The sequence below is a fragment of the Coregonus clupeaformis genome, chromosome 21, assembly GCF_020615455.1.
Source record: "Coregonus clupeaformis isolate EN_2021a chromosome 21, ASM2061545v1, whole genome shotgun sequence".
In the NCBI taxonomy this organism is placed as follows: Eukaryota; Metazoa; Chordata; class Actinopteri; order Salmoniformes; family Salmonidae; genus Coregonus; species Coregonus clupeaformis.
In genome coordinates this window covers 21,384,421-21,410,918 of record NC_059212.1, presented here as the reverse complement: position 1 = coordinate 21,410,918, position 26,498 = coordinate 21,384,421, and the positions used below count along the sequence as shown (strand labels likewise).

Genomic DNA, 26,498 nt, shown 5'->3' with positions numbered 1-26,498 from the left:
ATCCCAAAAGTTACTAAAAGGTTGCTAATCATTCAATAAGTCGTTTGGGTGCCCCGAAGTTAGAGGCTACCACACTGTAGCTGGTGAAGAGCAGCAGAAATCAATTCACTCCTCACAAAATGGCCGCCAACATGACTCAGAGTACTTGGTTGCAGCACTATCAGTGTCTCTGCGTTCTCCTTGCACTGTTATTTTCTCCCTCTGCACCCCAGTAGTGTTCTAAGAGAAAGAGAAGCTCTCATCTTCCCTGTTGAGGCATATAGCTACACTCTCACACTCCTTGCTCTGGATCTTACAGTCCTCCTCGATTCTGTTTACCCGAGCAATCCAGGTCAAGGGCCCCTGTGGAGAAGGGAAGAGGGGAATACAGCATATCCCGTTTTAGAATAATGCCCCAAGAGGGAAGAAAACATTGTTTAAGGAAACCCGGTGGAACTTGACTGGATCTTGTCTCAAACTACTGTAGCATTCACACAGTTAAGGCCTTCACATGTGGACAGGGTCCCCCACTGCTTCATTAGGCCACGTCATGAAAAGAAAGGCTGGGGAGACACCTTCATCTAATTAGAAGAAATCCCTCCTTTCCTTAAAGGTCGAACCCGCCTTTGTTATTGTTTTGGTTTTGTTGATGAAATGAAGGTGAGGAGCGTCGGGCAGTGTGGTAAATATATTTTTTTAAACGGTACCTATTGTGCTGTTCTGTCACGCGTGCACTGATATCCGAGGGGGTGGAATGGTTAGTTGTTTGCAGTTTGTTGTTGTAATATCCCAAAAGGACGTGGCAGTTTCACCAATTTAAGGATGTTACCTTTAAAGACAGTGTGTGATTGCTCTTGCTTGAAATGTAGCTTGAAATGGTGCCAGGGTTTTTCCATTACCTGAATGGAGGCTTACGCAGTAGTGGGGGGTACCTTGATACTAAAGGGCAACTCTCCATGAGACACTCACTGTAAATGTCACCCTCAAATAGAGCTATATCTAATAGTCCTCAAAGTCATGGCAACAGACGGTACAAACTGCTGCGAAGTACAGTAAAGTGTGGCATTCCCACAATCTCTTTGTTTTAAAAGAGTCATTGGTCCTGCCCTTCAGACCAATAAGAAATATGAACACGTTATACTCACAAAAAGCTCATAAATGTTACATAATGGGCCGTAATGTGTAATAATTCCAGCCATAATCCAACATAGGCTAGTAGCCATGAACCTTGGCATATATAATCATAAATATAAGATGTAATGAGGCATTAACATATTATGCCCATGATTTACATGGCTATATACTTCATAAAGTCATTTATTTGACCTTGTAACCGGATAATGAAATGTGTTGGAGTATGATTTGTGTCATTGAACAGAAAAGCCTTGTGTAATTGAATAGAAAGTCTATTGAAATCATAGCTCTATTTGAAATCGTGCATGCAAGATTTCAATGGTCTTCAAGACAACGCTAACACAGTATATTTTCATTACCAGGATAGATAGATGGATAGATAGATAGATAGATAGATAGATAGATCAAATCAAATCAAATGTTATTTGCCACATGCGACGAATATAACAGGTGTAGACCTTACAGTGAAATGCTTACTTACAAGCCCTTAACCAACAATGGAGTTTTAAGATAAAAAAAAAAAAAAAAAGTTAAAAATAACAAATAATTAAAGAGCAGCAGTAAAATAAAAGAACAGTAGGGAGGCTATATACAGGGGGGTACCGGTGCAGAGTCAGTGTACGGGGGCACCGGTTAGTTGAGGTAATTGAGGTAATATGTACATGTAGGTAGAGTTAAAGTGACTATGCATAGATAATAAACAGAGTAGCAGCAGCGTAAAAGAGGCGGTGGGGTGGGGGGGGGCAATGCAAATAGTCCGGGTAGCCATGATTAGCTGTTCAGGAGTCTTATGGCTTGGGGGTAGAAGCTGTTAAGAAGCCTTTTAGACCTAGACTTGGCGCTACGGTACCGCTTGCCGTGCGGTAGCAGAGAGAACAGTCTATGACTAGGGTGGCTGGAGTCTTTGACAATTTTGAGGGCCTTCTTCTGACACGGCCTGGTATAGAGGTCCTGGATAACAGGAAGATTGGCCCCAGTGATGTACTGGGCCGTACACACTACCCTCTGTAGTGCCTTGCGATCGGAGGCCGAGCAGTTGCCATACCAGGCGGTGATGCAACCAGTCAGGATGCTCTCGATGGTGCAGCTGTAGAACTTTTTGAGGATCTGAGGACCAATGCCAAATCTTTTCAGTCTCCTGAGGGGGAATAGGCTATAAATAGATAGATAGATAGATAGATAGATAGATATTGTCCTCCCAAAGAGGAAACTATACTGAACAAAAATATAAACGGAACATGTAAAGTGTTGGTCACATCTTTCATGAGCTGAAATAAAAGATCCCAGACATTTTCCCTATGCACAAAAAGCTTATTTCTTCCTGTTACATTCCTGTTAGTGAGCATTTCTCCTTTGCCAAGATAATTCATCCACCTGACAGGTGGGGCCTATCAAGAAGCTGATTAAACAGCATGATCATTACACAGGTGCACCCTGTGCTGGGGACAATAAAAGGCCACTCTAAAATGTGCAGTTTTGTCACACAACACAATGCCACAATTGTCTGAAGTTTTAAGGGAGCGTGCAATTGGCATGCTGACTGCATGTTCATTTCTCTACCATACATCGCCTAAAATGTCATCCGGCCTCACAACCGCAGACCACACCAGCCCAGGACCTCCACATCTGGTTTCTTCACCTGTGGGATCGTCTGAGGAGTGGGGTGGTGCTGTGGAGTATTTCTGTCTGTAATAAAGCCCTTTTGTGGGAAAAAATGTATCCCATGGCTGCTTCCATTGCCCAGTCATGTGAAATCCATAAATGAATGCCTAATGAATTTATTTCAATTGACTGATTTCCTTCTATGAACTGTAACTTAGTAAAGTCTTTGAAATTGTTGCATGTTGCGTTTATATTTTTGTTCAGTATACCACATGAGTATAACTCTTAATTAAATAGAGCAATTCCTGTACCTTTTCTGTGCAAGCCTTCTAACAACATCCTCTCTCTGTCTGCGTCTCCCTGGTCATGTCATTTCTCTCTCTGAGTGTTTGGCCTTGAATATATCATGGAACAGACTCGACAGCTGTCAACTGCCCGCTCCACACACAGCAATAAAATGGCTATAACTGCTGCTTAGACTATAAAGAAGGCCTGGTGCGGCCCACGGATACATATGGAGGGTAATCGAAATGTAAAACGGGTGACAAAGATGACAGACGAAGTCAAGGGGAGGTGAGGCCTTCCTGCACTGGAGCTGTCATGTTCCTTGAGCATGTAATTCGCATCTGGCGTTCTCCGTCTTCCGCCATCTCTCTCGTTCTTTCTCTCTTACTACATCTACCTTTCTCTCTCTCCCTTTTTCTCTCTCTCTCTATCTCTCTGGTCATATGCCACCTATCATGGCTGATCCTTCCAGCCACCCATCCCATTTTTGCGTTTTCATGCCATTACCTGGCAATATGGCATATCACTTTGGTCTGGTAGAGAACCATCAACATCCCTCTAGACTTCTTCTGACGATTGCCTCAGCACTTCAAGTGTCTTATATCGTAGCCTCCTGTGTCAGAACCTCACTTCTCCCTAAGCTTATTGGTGTGTGAAGTCACCTGTCACCGTTCAGCTTTAGTGAGGAGTGCTCCGTGATGCCTTCAATTCAGAGGCTTGCTCTGGTATTCAGTGGAACCCTTTTACAGCACAGAGCATTGGCTCTGTGCTGGAGCTAGCCTGGCGATCGTAGCGCCAGTGAAAGATAGGACAAAATATGCTGAGCTAAAAACAGGCTAAGGGTCTAACCTTCACCCAAAGTGAATACCAAACATGCAAGTGGTGACTAATACAACAGTGGGAGAGCCTGGCCAGTGGCTGAATGCATTTATCGTTTCTAGATGATTTAGTTCTGTTTTAGAAGTAATAAAATGTTTTATTTAGAAATGTTTGTGTCTACAGTAGCACAATGATGATAAAATAGTTCAGTACAGTGTTGCCCTAACAAGCCACTTTTGGCATATGAATTAATAAGCATTTGTAAAAATACATTTTCTATTGGGAATAATAAACTATATACTTCTCTCATTCTCCCAGGCTGGAACAAACGAGTGGACTATGAGCCCGGAACAGGAAGCAAGCAACTGTTTCCCAAGATGCACCTTGAGACTTGTGACGGCCCGCTGTCGGCGGTGAGAGCCATGGTGGAGCTGCAGACCAGCCACATCGGGAAGGGCTGCGACCGGGAGACCTACTCCGAGAAGTCCCTACAGAAACTCTGTGGTAAGCCACAAGGAAAGAGAGAAATTAAAATAATAAAATGTTCTAATAACATTTCATCCTGTGTGCAGTTGCACATTATGTAATGTGTTAATTACACTTATGACAAGTCATAGAGACAAGTGGGTGTGCTTTTTCTGTCTTACTCAACTCATTAATGGTTTCCAATTACTGTAACTACTCTAATTTCAATTTTTTTTGTCACGTTGAGTCACACCAATGTCTAACAGTCAAATTATAAACTAGTAGTTATTTAATTGTAGTTTGTAAGTCTACAGGTAGGTGGCAGGTAGCCTAGCGGTTAAGAGTGTTGAGCCAGTAACTGAAAGGTCGCTGGTTCGAATCCCTGAGCTGGAAAATCTGTCTGTGCCTTTGAGCAAGGCACTTAACCCTAAGAGCATCTGCTAAATTAAATGTCTACATTTGATCAACCTTATGAATCATTGTTATTAATAATTCTGTGGAGAAATCTGCTCAAGTGAACATTTTCATTGTGAAGAGTTGAAAATGTGAACGGTCTCAAATTTTTTATGTATTTCTTTCTTGGATTTATTTTCCTCTTGTGAAAAACTGAAGCGTGATATGGTTGGCAAAAAAAGTATATGCATCAAAAACAGTTTATTGTTGGACTCAAACCTAAGTCTTTATGTGTTTAAGTAATGGCTACACACGCATACTTGATATGCTCATTTAGATGCAGAAGTATTTCCCAACTTCTTTAGTATGCAACGTTTGCAAGCCAGGAGCTTTTCCAAAGCTCCATAATCGTATCTAATATGCAATAAAACAAATTGTAATAGTTTTTTTTCCCCGAGCAACATTGACTTCTGTGAGAGTACAAATATCGGTACACATAAATAGAGAGCACACAGAGATTGCTCAAGAGGGCCGCCATATAATTTTTTAGAGCCACTAAAGATAATTGAATTAGGTCAACAACATCCTACCATCAATTTGAAAAATGTGTTAAAAAGAATCTGTCTAAAAAATAAGTACTTACTTTATTTCCTAAGCAGAGAAAGGTTGGAAGTTTGATGTATTCATAGCTTTCATGGCCAGATGTGGGCTGGTCAATACTAAACTAAGATGAATAGAAGACAGGGGTCACAGATTTGACAAGGCCTTCTGAAAACTGTGCAGAGTGAGAGTATGAGACTGAATCTCATCAACTTCTCTCTCCTCATGATCACAGTGAAAGTCCTGACACAGTTTAAAGAGGCCTGGGTGTGGATTTATGCTGCCATATCGATTGACAGGCATGAATGTTGCATAGTTTAAAAGAGCTGGCCTGTTTCTTCGAAGGGGTGGGCGGGGTGGGAATTTGGCGGGAGAGAACCAAGTGTCTTAACATACAGGGTCATTCATCACTTGTTAGATTCATACTGTCACCTCTTGTGTGACATAGAGAGGGTGACGCTGTGGTGAGAAGAAACATATGTAAAATACCTTTTCCAACGAAGACTGTTCAGTTCTGCAACAATTCAGCATTTTATCTCTGTACTGTTACATTCTAAGCCCACATAATTATCCCCATGACAACACCCTGCATAGACATCGTGAGATTAGAGATTTTTAGATAACATCCAACTCAAATGTTACAAGTATCAGTCTCCTTTTAACCTTGTGCCACTTTTTGTGTGTCAAAATGTCACGCACTGAATATGTTCTCATCTTTAATTGGTCCTCCAGGTGCAGCGTCCGGCAGCACAGACCTCCTCCCCGCCCCCAGCGCTTCCACCAATTGGACGGCCTCGCTGCTGACAGACAATGGGCGGGATAGCGACCTCATCTTCCGCTTCGATGGACGGCAGGCATCCAACGTGCCGGAGCAGGTGGTTCCACAGAACCTGACTGACCAGTTCACCATTGCCACGTGGATGAAGCACGGGCCTAGCCCCGGTCTGAGGGCTGAGAAGGAGACCTTGCTCTGCAACTCCGACAAGACCGGTGAGACCAGGAAGGGGTTCATTTGGGGAAGTCATAATTTTATGGTGGTGAGGTGGTGGAACTGTTGCCCAAATTGAGGCTATTTATCTTCTGTCACAAGATTTAAGAGAGAATCAATGCAATAGCCACTTTTAGGGCTACCATTTATTGTTCCAGGTAAGCTGTAAGACAGGAGCAAATTGCGTCCAATGTGAAGACAGTTGGCGCCCAACTTGGGACGTAGGAACATTTTGTGCCCAATCTGGAGTAGAGGTGGCGTAGCCGTGTAGATGCAGAGGTTGTTTTGTCATCTGTCGACCACTTCTAGTTTCAGAGTTAGACTAAGTGGAGCTGTGAGGGTGTGACTGGAGACAGGCAGCCTGACAGGCTCTTATTGATTCCATCGACCTCTCCACTCACACTGAGCGAAAAGGAGAGTCCATCAATATGCACTGCCAAAACAGCCCTGTGTGTAACCCAAGCGGCTCCAAGGAAAAGCACAGAAGGGGGGTTATGATGAAAAGTGCTGCCATGAGAGGAAAGCCGTGAAGTCACACACCTCATTAGCGTCCCACAGGGCCTTTCACAATGTCACAATGGCACAGGGAGCATGGGACATTTATCGAGCTGCCTCGTGAAGTGGCAGGGTTTAATTCAAAGTGGCACACGTCAATAGCATTTACAGGACATATTGCACCAATAAGCTCCTTTGCCCATAATGACAGATATAATTTCAGATAGAGTACCACTTTAGCATTTGTAAAATATCATTTATTTTCACTCTTAACTGTGGAATATAGTTTTTTTTTGTCAGATAAGGTATAATACTTATATATTTTTATGCAGTAGACTGTCTAGAATGTCTATGTTTTTCTGTGAAGTAGAATAGAGCATATCTCTATTCTGTTCTGGCCAGAAAATGTAGTTAATATAACTCAAACGTTTATGAATGTTCTAAGCCTGTAATTTCCCGTTTTCTGTAATATATCCATATCCTTCTACAGAGATGAACCGGCACCACTACTCCCTGTACGTCCACAACTGCCGTCTGGTGTTCCTGCTCAGGAGAGACTTCACCCAGGTTGACAACTTCCGCCCTGCAGAGTTCCACTGGAAACTGGAGCAGGTGAGCTGACCTATGACGAGGAGAACAGGAGTAAGTCATGATGATGGGAACCTCCACTGTTCCATTGTCTATACTTGCATACATCAAAGGTGAAATAAATAAATAAAATACCACTTAGAATCAGGGCCGGCGCCAGAACAAACCGGTTGGAGGGCAATTTAATTTTGATGTTTTTTTCACTGGACCTTCTATGTGGATATATGTAAAAAAAATATATATATGCGATACCAGTCAAAAGTTTGGACGCACCTACTCATTCAAGGGTTTTTTTTTTTTTTTTTTTTTTACAATTTTCTACATTGTAGAATAATAGTGAAGACATCAAAACTATGAAATAACACATAAGGAATCATGTAGTAACCAAAAAAGTGTTAAACAAATCAAAATATATTTTATATTTGAGATTCTTCAAAGTAGCCACCCTTTGCCTTGATGACAGCTTTGCACACTCTTGGCATTCTCTCAACCAGCATCATGAGGTAGTCACCTGGAATGTATTTCAATTAACAGGTGTGCCTTGTTAATTTGTGGAATTTCTTTCCTTCTTAATATGTTTGAGCCAATCAGTTGTGTTGTGACAAGGTAGGGGTGGTATACAGAAGATAGCCCTATTTGGTAAAAGACCAAGTCCATATTATGGAAAGAACAGCTCAAATAAACAAAGAGAAATGACAGTCCATCATTACTTTAAGACATGAAGGTCAGTAAATCCTGAAAATTTGAAGAACTTTGAAAGTTTCTTCAAGTGCAGTCGCAAAAACCATCAAGCGCTATAATGAAACTGGCTCTCATGAGGAACGCCACAGGAAAGGAAGACCCAGAGTTACCTCTGCTGCAGAAGATAAGTTCATTAGAGTTAACTGTACCTCAGATTGCAGCCCAAATAAATGCTTCACAGAGTTCAAGTAACAGACACATTTCAACATCAACTGTTCAGAGGAGACTGTGTGAGTCAGGCTTTCATGGTCGAATTGCTGCAAAGAAACCACTACTAAAGGACACCAATAAGAAGAAGAGACTTGCTTAGGCCAAGAAACACATTAGACCGGTGGAAATCTGTCCTTTGGTCTGATGAGTCCAAATTGGAGATGTTTGGTTCCAACCGCTGTGTCTTTGTGACAATATACACTGCTCAAAACAATAAAGGGAACACTTAAGCAACACAATGTAACTCCAAGTCAATCACACTTCTGTGAAATCAAACTGTCCACTTAGGAAGCAACACTGATTGACAATACATTTCACAGGCTGTTGTGCAAATGGAATAGACAACAGGTGGAAATTATAGGCAATTAGCAAGACACCCCCAATAAAGGACTGGTTTTGCAGGTGGTGACCACAAACCACTTCTCAGTTCCTATGCTTGCTGGCTGATGTTTTGGTCACTTTTGAATGCTGGCGGTGCTTTCACTCTAGTGGTAGCATGAGACAGAGTCTACAACCCACACAAGTGGCTCAGGTAGTGCAGCTCATCCAGGATGGCACATCAATGCGAGCTGTGGCAAGAAGGTTTGCTGTGTCTGTCAGCGTAGTGTCCAGAGCATGGAGGCGCTACCAGGAGACAGGCCAGTACATCAGGAGACGTGGAGGAGGCCGTAGGAGGGCAACAACCCAGCAGCAGGACCGCTACCTCCGCCTTTGTGCAAGGACGAGCAGGAGGAGCACTGCCAGAGCCCTGCAAAATGACCTCCAGCAGGCCACAAATGTGCATGTGTCTGCTCAAACGGTCAGAAACAGACTCCATGAGGGTGGTATGAGGGCCCGACGTCCACAGGTGGGGGTTGTGCTTACGGACCAACACCGTGCAGGACGTTTGGCATTTACCAGAGAACACCAAGATTGGCAAATTCGCCACTGGCCATCTGTGCTCTTCACAGATGAAAGCAGGTTCACACTGATCACATGTGACAGAGTCTGGAGACGCTGTGGAGAACGTTCTGCTGCCTGCAACATCCTCCAGCATGACCGGTTTGGCGGTGGGTCAGTCATGGTGTGGGGTGGCATTTCTTTGGGGGGCCGCACAGCCCTCCATGTGCTCACCAGAGGTAGCCTGACTGCCATTAGGTACCGAGATGAGATCCTCAGACCCCTTGTGAGACCATATGCTGGTGCGGTTGGCCCTGGGTTCCTCCTAATGCAAGACAATGCTAGATCTCATGTGGCTGGAGTGTGTCAGCAGTTCCTGCAAGAGGAAGGCATTGATGCTATGGACTGGCCCGCCCGTTCCCCAGACCTGAATCCAATTGAGCACATCTGGGACATCATGTCTCGCACCATCCACCAACGCCACGTTGTACCACAGACTGTCCAGGAGTTGGCGGATGCTTTAGTCCAGGTCTGGGAGGAGATCCCTCAGGAGACCATCCGCCACCTCATCAGGAGCATGCCCAGGCGTTGTAGGGAGGTCATACAGGCACGTGGAGGCCACACACACTACTGAGCCTCATTTTGACTTGTTTTAAGGACATTGCATCAAAGTTGGATTAGCCTGTAGTGTGGTTTTCCACTTTAATTTTGAGGGTGACTCCAAATCCAGACCTCCATGGGTTGATACATTTGATTTCCATTTATAATTTTTATGTGATTTTGTTGTCAGCACATTCAACTATGTAAAGAAAAAAGTATTTAATAAGATTATTTCATTCATTCAGATCTAGGATGTGTTATTTTAGTGTTCCCTTTATTTTTTTGAGCAGTGTATTTGAATTTTTTAAACACGTTTTTGGTTACTACATGATTCCATATGTTATTTCATAGTTTTGATGTCTTCACTATTATTCTACAATGTAAAAAATAGTAAAAATAAAGAAAAATCCTTGAATGAGTAGGTGTGTCCAAACTTTTGACTGGTACTGTATATAGGCACTCCACGAATACAATTTATTGAACACTTTACTTTGTTTATATATATTCTTACAACTATGAAACAGAAAGCATTTGTGTTGGAACCCGGTATAAGCTTATTTTTATGACGACAAAATAAAAATAAATACCCCAACCACCAAGATGCACCGTCAGCAAGATGCATGGTCAAATGACAACATCAATAGCCTAAACGTCATTACAAGCTCCAAGTGTGCTTGATAGTAGTGAAAATCATCACAAAAGCAATAATGGCATAACGATTCTAAGTGTTGATATGACAGCAGTCAAAAAGTCCATTATCAGTTGACGCATGTCCATGTCACATAGCCTAAACAACAAAATCTGTTGAGCGAGTGGCCGATTTTGTTTCTTGCTTGTGATGTAGGACCTGCTCTCTCAGTAATTACATTTTGTGCTGATAATAGCCCGTAGAATTCTCACCAGCTTGTTCTATTCCAAACGGTGCCGTCCTCTCTCCTGTCTCATCGTTTCATTTAGTGGTGGCATGGGCACCTGCTCACTGCGCACAGTTCTGGCTTTTTAGTGGTTAGGCATCGGAGGTGTAGGTTCAGTTAGAGGCTCAGAATCAGAAGAATACTCATCGGCGATGTCATCATGATTAATTTCTCTCCACCATCTGAGTCATTTTCATTCATATTTTGTAGCAACGCTAACGAGTGCATCCATTCGTCTTGGTCTTCTTGCAATTGTAAATTACGCACGCTCTCACTGTGTACTTCAAGTAGGCCAGAGTAGACTGATAACAGAGTACATAACATTTTGAGATTATAATTAGAATAGATCAATACAATAGAATGGCTCGCCCTGTTCTTCATTCACGATTGGTGATTACATAATTATGCATTGTTCATTTTCCCTCGCTCATCAACTCATCCATTCTCACCATCATACTTTAGCCTACTTCATTTATTTGTTATTAGATATGTGAAATTAGTTTCAGTATAGTTTAGGTACTGTGGAGAGGAGGAGGGGCAACGGGGAAACCATATAAAAAATGACATGCCCTCCTAAAGCTGTCTAACACCAGATCTGTTTGTGATATTAAGATTCTAACAAAGACAGTGTGTATTATAGACTTATTTAGGAAAAGTCAAGGATGGAGGGGGCATGACTTTCAAAATGGCAGAGTAATCAATTTTTGTAATTCATGAGCAGTCCAAATGACTACTTTAGCGGTTCTATTGTGGGTTTTATAGTAGCACATGTAATTTAACTGTACAAATGTATTAGCCTTTCTTTTAATGTGACATGAACACAACCAGTCATGATGTTTTCATCTGATTGCAAAACAAATCACTTCAAAATGTAGGTTACCTTCTCACATAAATCCAAAATAGCATCCGATCGACCGAAACAGCGCCCTTTTGTCTTACAATATGTAGCCCCACATATCTGATGCGGTCTGGCAAAAAAAGAGAACGTCATACTCTTTTAGTCCAGACAGCATGAGATACATTGGCTACACAAACTGAAAAAGAGAGGCGATGTTTCGCTTGCTCGGATGCTTTATCTGACAATGATGGGTCTTTCTGTCGGCGCACGTCTTGGTTAAATAAATTATCAATGGGCCTCCCGAGTGGCACAGCGGTCTAAGGCACTGCATCTCATTGCTGAGGCACCACTATAGCCTGGGGTTCGATCCCATAACCGGGAGCCCCATTGGGCAGCGCACAATTGGCCCAGTGCCGTCTGGCTTAGGGGAGGGTTTGGCTGGGGGGAGAGAGGGGGGCTTTCCTTGGCTCATCGTGCTCTAGCGACTCCTTGTGGCGGTCCGGGCACCTGCAAGCTGACCTAGTCGAACAGCGTTTCCTTCCGGGTTAAGCCAGCAGTGTGTTAAGAAGCAGCGCGGCTTGGCGGTCATGTTTCGGAGGACGCATGTCTCGACCTTCGCGAGCCCGTTGGGGAGTTGCAGCGATGAGACAAGATCGCAAAATGGGTTAAATTACCCCAAACTGTTTTTTTATTTAAACAAATATATTTATTATAATTATCAATATTTTAATATTTTATTTGGACAGGCAAAGAGGTACAGAAGGGCGGGCCAGGCCCCCTAAGGCCCGCCCATAACGTTGGCTCTGCTTAGAATACATGCCTTACATTATGGTACGGGGCTAGGGGAAGAAATGTCTTTGGCGGTCTCAAATTGTTAAACAGTCACTATGTTACCCATTGGACAATGCTGCTTTCTTGCTAAATAAACTTAAGGTTTGAAAGTGAGCAGCTATTGTTTTGCTGCTTGGGCAGTGTGGTGTTACTAAATGACTATTCCAATCATGTCTGTCTCACTGAGTTTTTCCTCAGGTAGACAAACAGCTGTAGAGCAGTAGCTTTTCTTTGAGAGCCATCTCTCATTGTTTATATGTACTGTGTTATAATACCACCTCATCTCCTGCAGTGGTTAGCTCTCTCACTCTCTCTGTGTGTGTGTGGGTGTTTTTCTCCAAGTGAAGGACTATGATTACTGCTGCAGTAAGAGTTCATTGCAGTGGCTCTTCATATCTTGTCATCCTGATTACCTGCATCCCACTACCTCCACTCCTCTCCCCACAGGAGGAGATACGAGGATAGGAGATACCACACACACGGACAAACACACACACACACACACACACACACACACACACACACACACACACACACACACTGGAGATTCTATCCAGAGTAATAGCTCACCTAGTCTTTCTTCTGCGTTTATGTTTCAGAAAGTCATTGAACTAAATTACTGTGAAAGCCATTATTTCAGTACAACACAGCAGAGTCTTTGATATAGAAAACTAGGTGTAATTTTCTTCAAAAGGAATATACTGTAAATGAATAAAAAACAATTATTTGGCCGTGATTTGTCGCTGAGAAACCTAATGTAGGATAATTTACTTGTGTACTTTAGACAGCCATGATAAAAATGTGTCAGGCAAAATTATTGTAGTGGTAGTTTTTGTTCATTTATTCATTATGTGTGCTTTTTAGTCTCGGATGCGCAGACGGGCAATTTGGTGGTGTACATTTTCTCTCAGTGTACTCTCTCAATACATAGGTTGCATCCCAATATTCTCTCCTTCCTCCTGAAGGTGTCCACTAGTTCACTACTCCCCAACATTTCAAAACATTAGAATTGTTTAAACATGGGCTAGAGGGAGATTCTATATACCAGTAATTTCCTTTCAAATCCATGAAGGGAAGTGAACAAGTGCAGATATTGGGACGCAACCATTACCTTCAACTATTTTATATAGACCATATACTAGTATATTTAAAATGTGTTTTTCACGTTATTTGTAATTTATTCTGTACATAATGACACAGAAAAATCTCATTTTGTCTGTCATAGTTGACGTGTACCTATGATGAAAATTACAGGCCTCTCTCATCTTTTTAAGTGGGAGAACTTGCACAATTGGTGGCTGACAATTGGTGGCTGAACTTCAACTACCTCAACTAGCCGGTGCCCCCGCACATTGACTCTGCACCGGTACCCCCCTGTATATAGCCTCCCTACTGTTATTTTATTTTACTTCTGCTCTTTTTTTCTCTCAACACTTTTTTGTTGTTGTTGTTTTATTTTACTTTTGTGTGGCAAATAAAATTTGATTTAATTTCAGCGTTACTACACAGGTATAAGACCATCTGAAACAAACCAACAGCTTACTAGAATATCAGGCTGGTCTAAAATCAAGTTCTGTAGAATGCTCACTATGTAGTATTAACTGATAAAGTCTTCACCTAACATAAGCTACAGTTAGGATGATTCAAGATAAACCAATGGAATATCTTGTATCAGTATCGCTCCTCCTCCACTCTCCGACTCCCTAATTGTGTAGATACTGTGGGGGGGGGGAAAGTATTTAGTCAGCCACCAATTGTGCAAGTTCTCCCACTTAAAAATATGAGAGAGGCCTGTAATTTTCATCATAGGTACACGTCAACTATGACAGACAAATTGAGAAGAAAAAAATTCAGAAAATCACATTGTAGGATTTTTTATGAATTTATTTGCAAATTATGGTGGAAAATAAGTATTTGGTCACCTACTACAAACAAGCAAGATTTCTGGCTCTCACAGACCTGTATCTTCTTCTTTAAGAGGCTCCTCTGTCCTCCACTCGTTACCTGTATTAATGGCACCTGTTTGAACTTGTTATCAGTATAAAAGACACCTGTCCACAACCTCAAACAGTCACACTCCAAACTCCACTATGGCCAAGACCAAAGAGCTGTCAAAGGACACCAGAAACAAAATTGTAGACCTGCACCAGGCTGGGAAGACTGAATCTGCAATAGGTAAGCAGCTTGGTTTGAAGAAATCAACTGTGGGAGCAATTATTAGGAAATGGAAGACATACAAGACCACTGATAATCTCCCTTGATCTGGGGCTCCACGCAAGATCTCACCCCGTGGGGTCAAAATGATCACAAGAACGGTGAGCAAAAATCCCAGAACCACACGGGGGGACCTAGTGAATGACCTGCAGAGAGCTGGGACCAAAGTAACAAAGCCTACCATCAGTAACACACTATGCCGCCAGGGACTCAAATCCTGCAGTGCCAGACGTGTCCCCCTGCTTAAGCCAGTACATGTCCAGGCCCGTCTGAAGTTTGCTAGAGTGCATTTGGATGATCCAGAAGAGGATTGGGAGAATGTCATATGGTCAGATGAAACCAAAATAGAACTTTTTGGTAAAAACTCAACTTGTCGTGTTTGGAGGACAAAGAATGCTGAGTTGCATCCAAAGAACACCATACCTACTGTGAAGCATGGGGGTGGAAACATCATGCTTTGGGGCTGTTTTTCTGCAAAGGGACCAGGACGACTGATCCGTGTAAAGGAAAGAATGAATGGGGCCATGTATCGTGAGATTTTGAGTGAAAACCTCCTTCCATCAGCAAGGGCATTGAAGATGAAACGTGGCTGGGTCTTTCAGCATGACAATGATCCCAAACACACCGCCCGGGCAACGAAGGAGTGGCTTCGTAAGAAGCATTTCAAGGTCCTGGAGTGGCCTAGCCAGTCTCCAGATCTCAACCCCATAGAAAATCTTTGGAGGGAGTTGAAAGTCCGTGTTGCCCAGCGACAGCCCCAAAACATCACTGCTCTAGATGAGATCTGCATGGAGGAATGGGCCAAAATACCAGCAACAGTGTGTGAAAACCTTGTGAAGACTTACAGAAAACGTTTGACCTGTGTCATTGCCAACAAAGGGTATATAACAAAGTATTGAGAAACTTTTGTTATTGACCAAATACTTATTTTCCACCATAATTTGCAAATAAATTCATAAAAAATCCTACAATGTGATTTTCTGGATTTTTTTCCCTAATTTTGTCTGTCATAGTTGACGTGTACCTATGATGAAAATTACAGGCCTCTCTCATCTTTTTAAGTGGGAGAACTTGCACAATTGGTTGCTGACTAAATACTTTTTTCCCCACTGTATGTATCTATTCTAATCTTATAGCTGTGGGACGTGCTGGACAATAATGTATGTGCATACAGAAACGATTAAGAAAAACACAGTAATTAAGTCTCTGGAGTTATTGCACACTAGGTAGATTATGATAGTGGAAGGTGGGATGTGTGTGTGTGTGGTGCATGTTTGTGTGTACCTGTGTCTGCCTGTTTTGCGCACCTGTGTCTGCCTGTGAGTGTGTGTGTAGTTTTCCGAGGTTGTTCAACAAGCAGAACATCCCACTATCAGTACTCTATGTAGCACTGTGTCTATGATGGCTGGGCGCCATTGAGTTGTTTGCTCTACTGTAGGTTAAAAGAGGGAAAGCAATTTCTCTCCCAACCCAATGCTCTTTTCTCCTGTGAGGCTGCTATAACTAAGAGAAGGGCATCCCGGTAGAAGACTCAGCTGCTTTGGTAAACAACCTCTCAAGTCAACACAAAGACTCCACAAAACATCTGCCAGGCAAACGGGAGACAGGAGACTGAGGGAGCATGGGGAGAAGGCTACGTGCTACATCACTATGCTAAATTTAGCTAAAGCTAAAAGAGGGATTTGGATGCTATTAGCTCCTGGTTTTAGATGTTTAGAACTAAAGCGACCACTTTCAACACTTCAAATCAAATCAAGCTTTATTTCAGACATGGAATGCAACACAATGCCCTTCACAGGAAAAAACTGATAAAAACATTGAAATATTTACTACACACCAAACATAAGAGGATAAAAAAACAACTTTCTAGGCTTGTCGGTTTTAGCTAAGCGATCCAACACTTTTTATTCTCTCTGTGCCTGCCATGTAAGTGTGTGTGTTTTCCTTTGATATCTCTGTCTTTCTTGTTGCCGACAGTAAACAGAATATGGGGCCATTGATCATGTGGTACACAGTATAGTGCTGTGTCACCACAGGAAGAGAAGTCTCCATTCCCTTTCTTTTCTCCAAAATGGCAGACAGGATATGTATCTTCTATGGGAGTCATTTTGAACATGTTTTAGTCCCATAGTTGAGTTGTTTGGAGTGTAATACTAGGGACATCAAACATTCAGCCTGCTGCACAGTCCCTATGGAAGCTCTATTCTAGAGCACCTGGTTAACATTTACATTTACATTTAAGTAATTTAGTGACGCTCTTATCCAGAGCGACTTACAAATTGGTGCATTCACCTTATAGCCAGTGGGATAACCACTGGGGTTTCAAGTGTCTCCGGAAGGTGGTGAGTGACTCCGCTGTCCTGGCGTCGTGAGGGAGCTTGTTCCACCATTGGGGTGCCAGAGCAGCGAACAGTTTTGACTGGGCTGAGCGGGAACTGTGCTTCTGCAGAGGTAGGGGGGCCAGCAGGCCAGAGGTGGATGAACGCAATGCCCTCGTTTGGGTGTAGGGACTGATCAGAGCCTGAAGGTACGGAGGTGCCGTTCCCCTCACAGCTCCGTAGGCAAGCACCATGGTCTTGTAGCAGATGCGAGCTTCAACTGGAAGCCAGTGGAGTGTGCGGAGGAGCGGGGTGACGTGAGAGAACTTGGGAAGGTTGAACACCAGACGGGCTGTGGCATTCTGGATGAGTTGTAGGGGTTTAATGGCACAGGCAGGGAGCCCAGCCAACAGCGAGTTGCAGTAATCCAGACGGGAGATGACAAGTGCCTGGATTAGGACCTGTGCCGCTTCCTGTGTAAGGCAGGGTCGTACTCTCCGAATGTTGTAGAGCATGAACCTACAGGATCGGGTCACCGCCTTGATGTTGGCGGAGAACGACAGGGTGTTGTCCAGGGTCACGCCAAGGCTCTTCACACTCTGGGAGGAGGACACAACGGAGTTGTCGACCGTGATGGCGAGATCATGGAACGGGCAGTCCTTCCCCGGGAGGAAAAGCAGCTCCGTCTTGCCGAGGTTCAGCTTGAGGTGGTGATCCGTCATCCACACTGATATGTCTGCCAGACATGCAGAGATGCGATTCGCCACCTGGTTATCAGAAGGGGGAAAGGAGAAGATTAGTTGTGTGTCGTCTGCGTAGCAATGATAGGAGAGGCCATGTGAGGATATGACAGAGCCAAGTGACTTGGTGTATAGCGAGAATAGGAGAGGGTCTAGAACTGAGCCCTGGGGGACACCAGTGGTGAGAGCACGTGGTGCGGAGACAGATTCTCGCCACGCCACTTGGTAGGAGCGACCGGTCAGGTAGGACGCAATCCAAGAGTGAGCCGTGCCGGAGATGCCCAGCTCGGAGAGGGTGGAGAGGAGGATCTGATGGTTCACAGTATCAAAGGCAGCAGACAGGTCTAGAAGGACAAGAGCAGAGGAGAGAGAGTTAGCTTTAGCAGTGCGGAGAGCCTCCGTGACACAGAGAAGAGCAGTCTCAGTTGAATGACCAGTCTTGAAACCTGACTGGTTTGGATCAAGAAGGTAATTCTGAGAGAGATAGCAAGAGAGTTGGCTAAAGACGGCACGCTCAAGAGTTTTGGAGAGAAAAGAAAGAAGGGATACTTGTTGACATCAGAGGGATCGAGTGTTGTTTTTTTGAGAAGGGGTGCAACTCTCGCTCTCTTGAAGACTGAAGGGACATAGCCAGCGGTCAAGGATGAGCGAGGTGAGGTAAGGGAGAAGGTCACCGGAGATGGTCTGGAGAAGAGAGGAGGGGATAGGGTCAAGCGGGCAGGTTGTTGGGCGGCCGGCCGTCACAAGTCACAAGATTTTATCTGGAGAGAGAGGGGAGAAAGAAGTCAAAGCATAGGGTAGGGCAGTGTGAGCAGGACCAGCAGTGTCATTTGTCTTAACAAACGAGGATCGGATGTCGTCAACCTTCTTTTCAAAATGGGGGGGGAGGAGGATTCAGCAGGGAGGAGAAGGTGGCAAAGAGCTTCCTAGGGTTAGAGGCAGATGCTTGGAATTTAGAGTGGTAGAAAGTGGCTTTAGCAGCAGAAACAGATAAAGAAAATGTAGAGAGGAGGGAGTGAAAAGATGCCAGGTCCGCAGGGAGTCTAGTTTTCCTCCATTTCCGCTCGGCTGCCCGAAGCCCTGTTCTGTGAGCTCGCAATGAGTCATCAAGCCACGGAGCAGGAGGGGAGGATCGAGCCGGCCGGGAGGATAGGGGACATAGAGAGTCAAAGGATGCAGAAACGGTGGAGAGGAGGGTTGAGGAGGCAGAATCAGGAGATTGGAGGGAGAAGATTTGAGCAGAGGGAAGAGATGATAGGATGGAAGAGGAGAGAGTAGCGGGAGAGAGAGAGCGAAGGTTGCGACGGCTTATTACCATCTGAGTAGGGGCAGAGTGAGTAGTGTTGGAAGAGAGCGAGAGAGAAAAGGATACAAAGTAGTGGTCGGAGACATGGAGGGGAGTTGCAGTGAGATTAGTAGAAGAACAGCATCTAGTAAAGATGAGGTCAAGCGTATTGCCTGCCTTGTGAGTAGGGGGGGACGGTGAGAGGGTGAGGTCAAAAGAGGAGAGGAGTGGAAAGAAGGAGGCAGAGAGAAACGAGTCAAAGGTAGACGTAGGGAGGTTGAAGTCACCCAGAACTGTGAGGGGTGAGCCATCCTCAGGAAAGGAACTTATCAAGGCGTCAAGCTCATTGATGAACTCTCCAAGGGAACCTGGAGGGCGCTAAATGACAAGGATGTTAAGCTTGAATGGGCTAGTGACTGTGACAGCATGGAATTCAAATGAGGAGATAGACAGATGGGTCAGGGGAAAAAGAGAGAATGTCCACTTGGGAGAGATGAGGATTCCTGTGCCACCACCCCGCTGACCAGATGCTCTCAGGGTATTGCGAAAACACATGGTCAGACGAGGAGAGAGCAGTAGGAGTAGCAGTGTTTTCAGTGGTAATCCATGTTTCCGTCAGCGTCAAGAAGTCGAGGGACTGGAGGGTAGCATAGGCTGAGATGAACTCTGCCTTGTTGGCAGCAGAACGGCAGTTCCAGATGCTGCCTGAGACCTGGAACTCCACGTGGGTGGTGCGTGCAGGGACCACCAGGTTAGAGAGGCAGCAGCCACGCGGTGTGAGGCGTTTGTATAGCCTGTGCGGAGAGGAGAGAACAGGGAGCATTTTTTAACTCTCTCCATTTTTTTACTCTCTCCATGGTTAAAGTAGTAAGAAATATATGTAATTGTTGTAAATCTGTGAGTGTGCTTTTAATTTTTTTATTTTTTATTTTTACCTTTATTTAACTAGGCAAGTCAGTTAAGAACACATTCTTATTTACAATGACGGCCTACACCGGCCAAACCCGGACGACGCTGGGCAAATTGTGTTTACTATCATCCTAAACAGAAATATATAATTATTTTAACCCCTTAAGCTGACAGTCCCCGAAATCAGGCACTAGAATTACTTTAAAAAAAGATAACTACTTATTTTATTGATTTCCCACCATTTAATAAGTCAGAAGACAGCAATCCAGACCTTCCTATGACTATGTAAATGTCATCTGTCAAATAAACTTATCTTTGTCTCCCTCTGGTGGTCGGTTACATCATTGCATTGATTTATATCACTGCAACATTACGTCAAAGGGGCGGTCCTTAGAAAAACATTTATCCAGCTCTATTGCTTCACGGCACAGACATTGGCATAATCGCTGATTTTTTCTCGAGCTGGTGGATCTAAATACATAACTTTCATAGCACTACGATAAAGAATGCAACCTACACACTTCCTTGTACCTAAAATAAGTAAAGAAGTAATTTTGTGTGGAAGTCAAACATTTGTTTTAGGTCAGAGGCAGATCCATTGCATATCCTCAGAACGACAAAATGGATCCCTTTACATAGCCCTTCTCCCCTTGTCTATAGGAGGGACACGCTGTTTAAATGGCCGAAATGTTGATTTAGACGTTCACAAATTTTACGGGTTTTTAACATCACTTATGTCATGATATGTTTGGTAAAGTAATAAAGAAGATGAAATATTTAGGGTAGATGTTCCTAAAACATACTATAACTATATATGGACATATTATAAAGTATGAAAAGGATTATTCAGTCACAATTTACCATAGACATTTCCCCGCAGATATTTGAGTTGATAAATGGCTACTTCAGGTTCTCATCTATCAACTTGTATATGTACTGTACTACCCAAGTTCTTTGAAGTTTGTCTGTTAGAAGAGTGAAAATGGTGTCGCAGCAGTTATTGTCTCAGTTCCATTGATTTCAATACAATATGGATGTGAGTGATTAATTTGCACGCGCAATTGATTACAGTAGAACAAGGTAATCCATTTCAGTCTAGAGTGACCACTTGGTAAATACTGGTGCGTGTGCAGTTTAGAAGATACTAATTTAGCAAAATACAAGTAATCTGAACACAAGTGTGACACGTGTGTGTAGGGATAAATTTTTATGTCTTGATTTTCAACATATCACGACTTAGTTTAGCATTGATTATAAACGTGGACATTTAAAACTGGTGTTTTGAGCCATGACAACAGGAAGCAGCAACAGCATCATTTTCAATGTATGTTTTAGTAATATAATATAAATGGTACTTAACATACAGTTGAAGTCGGAAGTTTACATACACCTTAGCCAAATACATTTAAACTCCTCAGTTTTTCACAATTCCTGACATTTAATCCTGGTAAAAAATTATCTCTCTTAGGTCAGTTAGGATCACCATTTTATTTTAAGAATGTAAAATGTCAGAATAATAGTAGAGAGAATGATTTATTTCAGCTTTTATTTATTTCATCACATTCCCAGTGGGTCAGAAGTTTACATACAGTATTTGGTAGCATTGCCTTTAAATTGTTTAATTTGGGTCAAACGTTTCGGGTAGCCTTCCACAAGCTTCCAACAATAAGTTGGGTGCATTTTGGGTCATTCCTCCTGACAGAACTGGTGTAACTGAGTCAGGTTTGTAGGCCTCGTTGCTCGCACACACTTTTTCAGTTCTGCCCACACATTTTCTATAGGATTGAGGTCAGCGCTTTGTAATGGCCACTCTAATACCTTGACTTTGTTGTCCTTAAGCCATTTTGCCACAACTTTGGAAGTATGCTGGGGGTCATTGTCCATTTGGAAGACCCATTTGCGACCAAGCTTTAACTTCCTGACTGATGTCTTGAGATGTTGCTTCAATATATCCACATAATTTTCCTTCCTCATGATGCCATCTATTTTGTGAAGTGCACCAGTATCTCCTGCAGCAAAGCACCCCCACAGCATGATGCTGCCACCCCCGTGCTTCACGGTTGGGATGGTGTTCTTCAGCTTGCAAGTTACCCCCTTTTTCCTCCAAACATAACGATGGTCATTATGGCCTAACATTTCTATTTTTGTTTCATCAGACCAGAGGACATTTCTCCAAAAAGTACAATCTTTGTCCACATGTGCAGTTGCAAACCGTAATCTGCCTTTTTTATGGCGGTTTTGGAGCAGTGGCTTCTTCCTTGCTGAGCGGCCTTTCAGGTTATGTCGATATAGGACTCGTTTTACTGTGGATATAGATACTTTTGTACCTGTTTCCTCCAGCATCTTCACAATGTCCTTTGCTGTTGTTCTGGGATTGATTTGCACTTTTGCCACCAAAGTACGTTCATCTCTAGGAGACAGAACGCGTCTCCTTCCTGAGCGGTATGATGGCTGCGTGGTCCCATGGTGTTTATACTTGTGTACTATTGTTTGTACAGATGAACGTGGTACATTCAGGCGTTTGGAAATTTCTCCCAAGGATGAACCAGACTTGTGGAGGTCTAAAAAAAAATTCTGAGGTCTTGGCTGATTTCTTTTGATTTTCCCATGATGTCAAGCAAAGAGGCACTGAGTTTGAAGGTAGGCCTTGAAATACTTCCACAGGTACACCTCCAATTGACTCAAAAAATGTCAATTAGCCTATCAGAAGCTTCTAAAGCCATGGCATCATTTTCTGGAATTGTGATACAGTGAATTATAAGTGAAAAATCTGTCTGTAAACAATTGTTGGAAAAATTACTTGTGTCATGCACAAAGTAGATGTCCTAATCGACTTGCCAAAAAATATAGTTTGTTAACAAGAAATTTGTGGAGTGGTTGAAAAACGAGTTTTAATTACTCCAACCTAAGTGTATGTAAACTTCCGACTTCAACTGTAATTATTCAACAGGATTCTACTTTACCAGGTAAAAACTACTGAATGAGCCCAAAAACGTGCTATGATTTATTAATTTTGATGATATTAGTGAAAATGAGTTTGTTTTGCCTAGTAATACAGTACAATTGTAATGCAGTGCTGTAATGCAGTCTAATGTGTATAAGTAATGTTCACAATTCACTCAGAGCCATAACTTTGAATGTGACTGTGATGCAGACTATTGTGTAAGGGCAGAGCAGACTACTGAATCAGTGCAGACCATTGTTTGAGTGTCAATGCCATGTCTATGGCAGACTGACAGCAGGCCAGTGTTCCACAAAGTGACAGGCTCTACTTACTGGTTGAAGGGCAGCTGCTACAGTGTGTTAGGTGCCACAATGACAGCGTCTCTGTGTGTGTGCATGCACGTGTGTGTGTGTGTTTGTGAGCGTGGTTGTGAGCCAATCAGGCCAGTCAGCTCCCATTAGGTCAAAGGCATTGATCCATTAAAATGGGTTCAGTTTGTGTGTGTGTGTGTGTGACACCCTTTTACTGTTGAGTAGACATTAAAGGGGAGAGAAAATAATGCCTCTTTAGGTAGATCATAAGGTAGCAACAGTAATCCATATTGTTAAAAGGTTTAAAAATATATATTCTAATAAATGCAACAGTTGGACAGTGAATGAAGACACCCCAAACGTTTGAAACTTTTAAATCAGATATTGACTGAATTATAGCACATGAAAGAGTTGTATGAAAATGTATGCACTCACTAACTGTAAGTCGCTCTGGATAAGAGCGTCTGCTAAATGACTAAAATGTAATGTAAATGAAAGATAGTACTGGCATGGACAACTAATGGAATTCAGGCATTTTGGTGGGAATTCAGGTATTCAATGTATTGTAACATTTAACATTTTCTTATAATGCACTCATATTCTGTATTTTTTTTTATTATATCAGGTATATTTTAAATACTTTGTAATAAAATAAAGGAAATTATATGTGCCTCATCTGGGTGATTTTGCACACATGAATAAATTAATATAAAGGGGTGTACCAGGTCTGCAACCACCAACAACTTGCTCTGTTTCTAGGCCTACCTGCGCTGTCTAGACAGCCTCATGAATGATTCATTATTGTTTGTTGTCACGTTTTCTTGCATAATTCAACAAGTGTATTTTAAAATCAACACGCTTGGCTCTAGATTACACCTATCTGTAAATACAGTGGGGGAAAAAAGTATTTAGTCAGCCACCAATTGTGCAAGTTCTCCCACTTAAAAATATGAGAGAGGCCTGTAATTTTCATCATAGGTACACGTCAACTATGACAGACAAATTAAGAAAAAAAATCCAGAAAATCACATTGTAGGATATTTAATGAATTTATTTGCAAATTATGGTGGAAAATAAGTATTTGGTCACCTACAAACAAGCAAGATTTCTGGCTCTCACAGACCTGTAACTTCTTCTTTAAGAGGCTCCTCTGTCCTCCACTCGTTACCTGTATTAATGGCACCTGTTTGAATTTGTTATCAGTATAAAAGACACCTGTCCACAACCTCAAACAGTCACACTCCAAACTCCACTATGGCCAAGACCAAAGAGCTGTCAAAGGACACCATAAACAAAATTGTAGACCTGCACCAGGCTGGGAAGACTAAATCTGCAATAGGTAAGCAGCTTGGTTTGAAGAAATCAACTGTGGGTGCAATTATTAGGAAATGGAAGACATACAAGACCACTGATAATCTCCCTCGATCTGGGGCTCCACGCAAGATCTTACCCCGTGGGGTCAAAATGATCACAAGAACGGTGAGCAAAAATCCCAGAACCACACGGGGGGACCTAGTGAATGACCTGCAGAGAGCTGGGACCAAAGTAACAATGCCTACCATCAGTAACACACTACGCCGCCAGGGACTCAAATCCTGCAGTGCCAGACGTGTCCCCCTGCTTAAGCCAGTACATGTCCAGGCCCGTCTGAAGTTTGCTAGAGTGCATTTGGATGATCCAGAAGAGGATTGGGAGAATGTCATATGGTCAGATGAAACCAAAATAGAACTTTTGGGTAAAAACTCAACTCGTCGTGTTTGGAGGACAAAGAATGCTGAGTTGCATCCAAAGAACACCATACCTACTGTGAAGCATGGGGGTGGAAACATCATGCTTTGGGGTTGTTTTTCTGCAAAGGGACCAGGACGACTGATCCGTGTAAAGGAAAGAATGAATGGGGCCATGTATCGTGAGATTTTGAGTGAAAACCTCCTTCCATCAGCAAGGGCATTGAAGATGAAACGTGGCTGGGTCTTTCAGCATGACAATGATCCCAAACACACCGCCCGGGCAACGAAGGAGTGGCTTCGTAAGAAGCATTTCAAGGTCCTGGTGTGGCCTAGCCAGTCTCCAGATCTCAACCCCATAGAAAATCTTTGGAGGGAGTTGAAAGTCCGTGTTGCCCAGCGACAGCCCCAAAACATCACTGCTCTAGAGGAGATCTGCATGGAGGAATGGGCCAAAATACCAGCAACAGTGTGTGAAAACCTTGTGAAGACTTACAGAAAACGTTTGACCTGTGTCATTGCCAACAAAGGGTATATAACAAAGTATTGAGAAACTTTTGTTATTGACCAAATACTTATTTTCCACCATAATTTGCAAATAAATTCATAAAAAATCCTACAATGTGATTTTCTGGAGAAGAAAACATCTAATTTTGTCTGTCATAGTTGACGTGTACCTATGATGAAAATTACAGGCCTCTCTCATCTTTTTAAGTGGGAGAACTTGCACAATTGGTGGCTGACTAAATACTTTTTTTCCCCACTGTACTTTACATTGTTTGCGAGATCAGACATAATATCATTATAATCCGAGTGTTCCTTTACGGAAGTTGCTTTCATCTAATTTGTAAACATTTCAACTGTATTAAATCAAAGCTTTTTTCAATTCCACAAAAAATCAACACCCACCAAAATGAAGTTATCTTCCTTCCCTTTCTTGTGATGTCCCTGTCGAGTGCGTTAAATCCCTGACGAAGCGTTCTTATAGATGCAATGGAAAGCTAATGTATTCCATTGAGCCCATTTCAGCCATTACTGGACAGGTCATTACAAACGTTTTTGCGATCGTTACGTTAACGGGGCACAAGCAAGAGTGGGAAAGAGTCACCAGAGTAAAATGAAATCAATTCAGCAAGATTCAAGTGACAAGTGGATTCTGCACCCCACCAACACAGGAAATAGATGCCTAAAAAAGACAGATCCTCAGGTGGGTGGGGCAGGCACGTATAATAAGGAGGGAGGGTGGGAGGGAAGAGGAGTAAAGCTATTGTGATGACTCTTTAGGTAGATAATAAGGATATATACAGTGCCTTGCAAAAGTATTCATCCCCTTTACGTATTTCCTATTTTGTTGCATTACAACCTGTAATTTAAATGGATTTTTATTTGGATTTCATGTCATGGACATACACAAAATAGTTCAAATTGGTGAAGTGAAATGAAAAAAATAACTAGTTTCAAAATATTCTAAAAAAGAAATAACAGAAAAGTAGTGCGTACATATTTATTCACCCCCTTTGCTATGAAGCCCCTAAATAAGACTGGTGCAACCAATTACCTTAAGAAGTCACATAATTAGTTAAATAAAGTCCACCTGTGTGCAATCTAAGTGTCACATGATCTGTCACATGATCTCAGCATATATACACCAGTTCTGAAAGGCCCCAGAGTCTGCAACACCACTAAGCA

The 26,498-nt window shown here is 42.7% G+C and overlaps 1 protein-coding gene across 1 annotated transcript in view; it reads left to right on the top strand.

Annotated features, from left to right (window-relative positions):
- Nucleotides 1-26,498, top strand: part of LOC121535069 (calsyntenin-2-like) — a 310,904-nt gene that overhangs the window by 235,355 nt on the left and 49,051 nt on the right. Inside the window, exons 6-8 of the mRNA XM_041841767.2 lie at nucleotides 4,138-4,323; nucleotides 6,010-6,267; nucleotides 7,251-7,372. Of these exons, the coding sequence (XP_041697701.1) occupies nucleotides 4,138-4,323; nucleotides 6,010-6,267; nucleotides 7,251-7,372 (566 nt within the window). The remainder of the gene's footprint in view (nucleotides 1-4,137; nucleotides 4,324-6,009; nucleotides 6,268-7,250; nucleotides 7,373-26,498) is intronic.